The sequence below is a fragment of the Stegastes partitus genome, unplaced genomic scaffold (assembly GCF_000690725.1).
Source record: "Stegastes partitus isolate 25-593 unplaced genomic scaffold, Stegastes_partitus-1.0.2 Scaffold62, whole genome shotgun sequence".
Lineage (NCBI taxonomy): Eukaryota > Metazoa > Chordata > Actinopteri > Pomacentridae > Stegastes > Stegastes partitus.
This window is the reverse complement of record NW_007577793.1, coordinates 864231-872106: the sequence shown is the minus strand read 5'-3', so window position 1 is coordinate 872106 and position 7876 is coordinate 864231. Positions and strand designations below refer to the sequence as shown.

Here is a 7876-nt window from a genome sequence, read left to right as displayed (position 1 = left end):
TATATTATATCATATTATATGTGCACCTTATTAAACGCTCCGACTGTTAGTGCGTGCCCTGGATTTCATCTTCTCAACCTGTGTTAGGGGGAGTTTAAATTAAGACAGAGAGGAGAAAGGGTCAGAGACGATGAGGGAGGAATCAGAGTTTACACAAAGAAAGACAGACAAAGTAAGAGATGGAAAGTGGCAGGACAAGGGCAAAACTGGCAGCAGGGAGTCGTATCTTTCCTTTTCACTTTTCTCTTCAATTTCCCTGATCACCCGTCCCTCCATACTGCATTCTGTCTCTGGGATAATGGCAGTGTGTTTGGAATCTTAATTCTCTCTTCCACTTGCACACAGCGAATGAACCCAGTACAAAGAATCAGATTTGGCTATATTTAGAATATAATTAAACATAGAACTTCTTCTGCTAATTCTTCAGCTACACGTATTTACAGTGTGTATAATATGAAAATCTTAGTTAAATTAGGGTGAATAAATTAAAGTAATTAAAAATGATATAGCATGCTGAACATTAACACACTGATAGGGGAGCGGATCAGAGAATTTAGAGATAAGTTAAAGAATAATAAGTTCTCTTTCTTTCACACTTTGCAGCCCATCAGAAACATGTGGTGGTAATGCTCCCACTGATGAATTTTCTGGACAAGGCAGTGTGCTCTTTTTGCATACAAAAAAATAAATTAAAAAAATTGTAAACTGATCTGAAAAATAGCCTCATCAAACTGAATGAAATTGTAATCCATCATAGTAATGGGAACGCAAATGACTCTATACAGCACTGTACAATTTATAGTCTCCATACAGTCCTACTATTTCTGCTTACATACATGAAAGAAGGTTTCAAGGTTTCACTTGTTCAAGTGCACTTTGATGCTCTGAAACTTAAATGCAGCAGCAATCATTACTCTCCCTGTAGCTGCAGAGTAAAGTCAGTCACTCTATGTCAAGGTCAATTTGTTCTGGTCTATTGTTACATAACTTTTGGATGTTTCATCTAAAACACATTTTGGTTTCAGGCCAAGTTTGGCAGTTGCTAAGTTTTAATAGCAGCCTAGGGTCTTCAGTTAGAGTGCAGCAATAATTCAGTGCATAAAGATAAAATATATATATATATATATATATATATATTAGAGATTTTCAGAAACAACAACTCAAACGAAAATGTCTGTTTTAATCTAACATTTAGTTATGAAAACCAGGCTTTGTTACAGCTTGAAAACAGGTCTGAATCTCACGATTAGGGGCTGCATTCTGCATGTGGTTTGAATGAAGTGTGGGAATAGGCTGTGGGAATTCTGAACAGCCAGAACCAGTGCATTTCTGAAAAAACAGGTCTTCAAACCATTATGCAAATGAAGACGGTGCTGGTGAGACATGTTTCTCTCGAGGCATCATCATGGAGTTGCAGATTGGCTCTTTAACAAGTGTGACTCCTGTGACAGTTACATCTCCTCTTGGTTGTGGTTGACAAATGGAAACAAATGACTGCGTCCTGATTTAACGTGACTGAATGTGTGTTGCATTGTTTTTTCTGTCTGCCGCACTGTGGGTGAGTGTTTGCTCTAATGAATTTTGCTATAAAATTACAGCAGAATTGCGAGCATATCTGCACACATGGCACAAAGACACACAAACATATGGTGCACATACTGCATCCTCATCTATCTTGGCGCGATTCCTTCAAGTGAAACAATGAAACACCGTTTAGCATCTTGCTCTTTGCCCCCCCCCCTCTTTCTCTTCTTCTCCTGCCAGCATCACGTCTGCCCTGAGCGCAGCATGTGGCAGGCAGCTGGCATTATGTTGACCTTTTCCGCACAGAGCGGCTCAGCCAGTTTGAGTCAGACCTCTCAGTCTACCGTGAACCACCTGGGGCAACAGCGCTCACAGTTGTCCTGTGAGCCAGACATTACACCCTGAAAAACAAAAGTTCCTGCTTGGCACCAAAACGCCTCTTTGGTTGGAATCAAGCAATTGCACCAGGAAAAATCATTTTGCTTCAGCTTCACAGTTCCTTTTATTCAATAATGCAAATAGCCAGTTTAGTCATTTTATAATTAAATCGTTTTTGGTGGTACAGAAATATAAAATTTAACCAGATCAACATGTGGACAACTCATACGAGGTGTGTCAGAAAAGTTCCAGGACTGGTGTCACAAAAGATGCATTTCAAATCCAAACTACAAAATACAAGTTTTCCCCTTCAAAGTAGTCCCCCTGGAGTCTAAGACACTTTCCCAGCCTTCTCTCTTTCCACAGAGCCACATGGGGTTAGTAGAGAGGTTGCTCCAGCACGGCGATGCCCAGGGCATTGTGAGCAGGCACACTGTCATGGTGAAGCAGCCACGACTTGTCCTGCCACAACTCTCGCCTTTCTCACGCACTGAACACCGCAAATGCCGCAGGATCTCTTTGTAGACGTGCTGGTTGATTGTTTGAAGGGGAAAGCTCGTAGTTTGTAGTTTGGGATTGAAATATAGCTTTTGTGACACCAGTCCTGGAACTTTTCTGACACACGGCGTATTGTAATGCACAAGCAGCGCTTTCTCAACATTATATGACTTAGAGGCAACACCTAAGCTACATAATGTCGCAACACCTAAACCAAAGCAACATACAAACGATGGTGAGAGTTTTCTGGATTCTCTTGAGAGAAAGGATACAGTAGGGACCTAAATAAAAGCAGAAGTTGTCTACTTTATATTTTAGAGTAGTACAGCACACATTCAGAAATGGTATATGGATAGAAAGTTTGCCAGTCTTGTTTGTAGCAAGGTGCACACTGACCATCGAAAAGTTTGTTAATTTTCATCGTAGGCTGGCCTTGTCAGGGACTGTATTTTTTCCTAACCTGTGTTTATATCCCATAATCCTATACATAGATATTCAGTAGGTAATCTTAACTGCAGTGGCATAGTTGCTGAAATCTGTAATAGCAGGTAGCAGTTCGTAGCACTTAGTATAGAGCCTTCATTAAATGTATCTGGTACTCGTTGCCAAAACACGGATCCAAAGAGAAAACCTGTGACTGGCAGTGCAGGGAAGGTATGAGGTTTTGCTGGCTGATGCTGCAAAGGTTGCAAAGACATAAGACATTTATTTTGGCAGTCTGCGGGTGATGATGAAGACACTGGTGAAGAGGCAGAAACGTCAGAAAGCAATGAGCAGGTGCTTTGTCTTGCTTATATGCTCTGTGCTGGGAACGAGCTCAATGTTTTAGTTAACCTTGGAGTTTCAATGCTGGAGTCCCACTACTGGTTCGATTATTTCCAAGGTTTAACTGTCAAACTTGGTGCACAAATGTTTAAAGAATTTACACGACAATTCTCTAAAATACTTAAAAAATGGTAATGAACTTAGACTGCAAACAGGTAAAATAAACATGTACATTTGATTGTTTTTTCCCAATCTAAACAAACACGTGAGCATGGCTCTAGACAAGAATGTAAAAGGATGGAGGGTTTAGATATCGAGAAGAAAACCTTGATGATTATTATTAACAGCAGTATGAATGAACAGATTCTGCTTTTTTTCTGAAATTACGGATTTATTGATTAGCAAACATGTCGTGTCAGTTCCAATTTAATCTATCAACCCGGAGCTTCTTGAGAGCAAATAGTCACAATGCTTTTTATCACCAGTCTGCTGCTGTTGGTAGCCATTTATAGAGTCTTTACTAATTATCTAGCACCAAAAGGGTTTGATCAACCCGATTTAACCTGCAAAAATTTGTGAAGGTTGCTGTCAGGAAATCAGTTAATGATGAGAAGAGAGAAAATCGGCTGTCAAACATGAAGAGCTGAAAAAGACAGTCTGGAAACTCAAACCAACCCCTTCCCCATGGAGATGCTAAACTCAGAACTCTGTGGCTGGTAGAGAAGATTTTTTAATATCGATATGCAGAAATAAAAATAAGATAAGTGATAAGATAACGGCTATGTTGCAATGCATGGATTTAACAGAGGACTTATAGTTCAACACAAGCCATCTGATTTGATCTTGGCAGTCACTTTAAACATCAAGCAAGAGAAGACAACATATTTCTCTCTACAGTTTTGACAAATTTTATTTTAACAGATGAATATCTTGTGCTTTGAACACCAATTTATGTCTAAAATATTTCTCTGTAAAATTCTTAAAATTACATGATCTAGTCTAACATTATCGAAAAATGTATTAAACTAAACATGCAAACATGTTTTTAAAAATGTATCTGCTGGACATGATGCTTCTACTGCTTCTCTGAGGAAGCCAGTTTGTTCTCAGTTCAGCTTTATTCATATAGCAGCAAATGATAACATATGTCACATGTCAGTACTTCAGGTTTTAGGGTTCTCTTTATCGTCCCATTGGGGTAAATGTGTTCTGCAGCAGCAGTTTAGATATTGACAGAATGCAAAGTGACATCAATAACATCATCAACAATCTGTCACAAACTAATGCAGAAAATAGAAATCCACACCAAATACAAATGAGCAGAGCTGCAAATGTGCCACAGCAGAGCAAAGACACAGCCAGAGTGCTAATTGCCATTAAGTTTATCAATACCATTAGGGATGAGAGAGATATAGAGTCCTTTAGTCCTCTGAACAGATGTCCTCGATTGACAGACTGAGGGCAATGACTTAAAACTCTTTATGGAGGGCAATTGTCCTGGTTGTCCAATATAGCATTACTCCTCCTAAAGACCTGTCTGCTGTAAATGATCTAAAGCCTTGTCTGACTCCTCCCAGAAATATTTTTAAGATCAATGGCATATATTCGTATAAACAAATATCCAACAACTGTCCCCTGAGCAAGTACTCTGTGACGGGGAGAAGGAAAAATTCTCTTAAATGGAAGAAACCTCCGACAAAACTCAAGGTCAGTGGGTGTCTGCCTCAACCAGTTGGGGTCTTTAGTGAATTTCAAGAGAAGTAAGAATAAGCAAAATCCATTTTTTCGTGGATAGGGATTTTAAAATGCCAATCAGGTCAAATAAAACCAGAAAACTTACCACTTTGCTATTCAGTGAAATTTAATGTCAAGCATCTCAAATGATGCATGTATCACAACTCTAAAAATAGCCAGTGTCTTCTTTTGTCAAATGTGCTGATTGTGTTTAGCCTGCAAACAGAGCAGACAGGAGCAGCTGAAAAACACAACCGAGAATAGTAATCGGGCCAAGTTGAAATCCAGGCAAGAATGCCTCCGTATGAGCTCAGTGAGAGCTCCTCAGTGGAAATGAGGAAGCTTAGTCAGCAGACTTACTGCTTAGACATTACTCTGGGATTTGTAGAAGTTCTGGTGAAATGCACAGGTCTTACTGTAAAGACCAGAAGGTATTCTAAAATTGGGACAAATAAGCAGCAAAAGGTGAAAGAAGGACTAGAGGGTACACCAAAAGTACAACCAAAGCAGGTAAAGAAAACACTGTCTTGAAACTATGACTAAAGCAAGTCTCATTTGTAAAAACTCTGGAAAACAAACGGGTGAAGGTCAGCCTGTCTAAGCTGGCTGAAGCCTGTGTCCCAGGAGTACGAGAAGTTCTGATCCGATTAACGGGACGGTGCCTGATCTGTACCCCGAAGGGTCTCCTCTGAGCAGGGATAATGGCGAGAACAGAGTTTTATCTAATCCTGATACTGAAATATGACTGAAAGTACCTCGTGACACTTATTTAAAGTTTGGGTTGCTTGTACGCAAAGAGTCTCATCAGTACAAAACAACGACTACAAAGTACTGAATCATGTGCACCACAGTGTAGGTGTGCGTAAACTAACAAAGGCTTCTGTTTTGCATAAATAGTCTGTTAAAGGAGAAAAATGGAGTTACTTTGTTTGGATCAAACTGCCACATCAGCAAAGAACTGCCTCATTTATCACATGATTCATGTTTATGTATTCAGATATTACTGACGTGGAGCAATGTTTGCTTTTAAACAAATTCAAATGTCTTTTCCTAATGAGAACTATTTTAGGGGGTGCAGAGGGACTTGAGAAGATATATGATTTATTTATAAATTATACTGGAGTGCAGCTACTACGACTGGATCAGCAAGTGCCATTTCAGTGAGTTTCCACAAGATATTAGGCAGAAAAACTCATAAATATTTCACTGAAGCTGAGTTAGTAATGATCTGTAGTTTCTCTGAAACTTCAAAAACTGGACTCTGATATCATGTATAAATGAACTACATATCTGATAGTGTGTTTAAGAATGCCAGATGGCATTCAAGCAATGACCCAGTGCTTCTAAAAAAAAACAGATTTACTGTATTTTTTAGTTTTAACAAATGAAGTGGTAATTAAAGCTGAATACAATTAGAAATATAATATATTCCAACTCAACTCTTTATAACTCTACCTTATAACAGAACAGGTTCTCACACTAATATGGTGAGACATAAAGCAAATGTTCTGGCAAACTGATTGACAAAAAGTCATTCAATAGATAAAAAAACAAAACAAAGCAAGAAAAATCATGTTGTCCTTACAGAGAGTAAAAGTCTTCAGATTCACTGAAGGTTGAATATCTCAAGTCTTGGCTGACGTATAACTTGTATTTATTGGAAAATTTTTCAGGCCTAGATACAGTGTGTCTGTACTGGTACTAGTGTCACGATAGTGTTTGCCTTGGGGATGTGTGTTTTAGAGCCAACATCCTTCTGGCCTCTATCGCATTTTATTTGTCCAAGTCTGTTTGTCCTTCCCAGGAGCTCTTCCAATAAAAGAGGCAGGAAACATTTGGTTATATTTTTTGTGGACACACAAAAAACCTCTGTTGTTGTTTTAAGAGCTCTCCGTGGTGACAGAAATAGGAACACTGGCCACGGGTTATGTGTGTGTGTCTGTGTGTCTGTGTGTGTGGTGTGTGTGTGTGTGTGTTGTCTTCTTCCCACTCTCATACTAAATATTGAAGCTGAGTTGGGGGTGGGTTTGACTCCGTTGTGTGAAAAGTGAAGAACTTTTACCTGCAACCTACACTGCTGTGGCAACACACACATATATAGGACTGTACTACAGTGTGTTCTCCCAGCAGTATAGCACCTTCATTACCTGCTTAGACTACAGTCAGCTGTTTTATCTGATGTCTGTGTTTGCATCTGGACCAGGATGTAGGGAAACAATAATACCACATTTGCTTTAATGAGAAAATTGGCTGCACTTAATCGCTAAATTCCCAGCCCAATTCAGAGTTTAATGATGTTTGTTTTACCTTTCATAAGCTCGTCTGTCAGTATACACATGCTGCAGCACAGAATAAGAATTTATTTTAGGGATGCTTGTGTTTCATTGTCCCTATATAGTGTATTACTTGTTTAGTTTATGCAGTTTATGTCGTGTCCTTGATAAGACCTGATGCTAATACTGTATGTGGAGATGAGTGGGCAGTGAAACAGTCTACTCACCCAATCCTAGGCAAGATACTCTGAGTCCTGACTTTCCAAGGTTCCTGCATAAACAGAAGAGGAAAAAAAGGATCAGATCTTTTGAACCTGCACACATTCCTCTACCAAAAAAAGCAGATCTGGATCAACGGTGGTGACATGGAGATCGTGTTAAACCTTTCAGCATTCTTGTCTTTTCACTCAAATAAAAACACTAATAACAGAACAGCTGTGAGGTCAAAATGTATGTAAGCGAACTAATATCCACTAAATGATTTACCTATACAACTTAATTGCATCTCCATTACATTTTGAGGAAAACATATCTTCTGCCAGATCACAATACTTTTTTAATCAACAAATCTGCCATTTATTTTATTGCTTTTCTGTTGCTCCTCTTCAGCCACGCATTGATACATTACATGGGTTGGATTTGGTATCCAGAAGATGGAAGAGAAACTTCAAACATGTAGTGAAAAGGGTCGATTCTTACCCAAA

The 7876-nt window shown here is 39.0% G+C and overlaps 1 protein-coding gene across 2 annotated transcripts in view; it reads right to left on the bottom strand.

Annotated features, from left to right (window-relative positions):
• The window catches only part of kcnab1a (potassium voltage-gated channel subfamily A regulatory beta subunit 1a), a 121846-nt gene that overhangs the window by 33886 nt on the left and 80084 nt on the right, over nucleotides 1–7876 (bottom strand). For both annotated transcript variants that reach the window (XM_008275966.1, XM_008275965.1), the window contains exon 2: nucleotides 7400–7443. In XM_008275966.1, the coding sequence (XP_008274188.1) occupies nucleotides 7400–7443 (44 nt within the window). The remainder of the gene's footprint in view (nucleotides 1–7399; nucleotides 7444–7876) is intronic.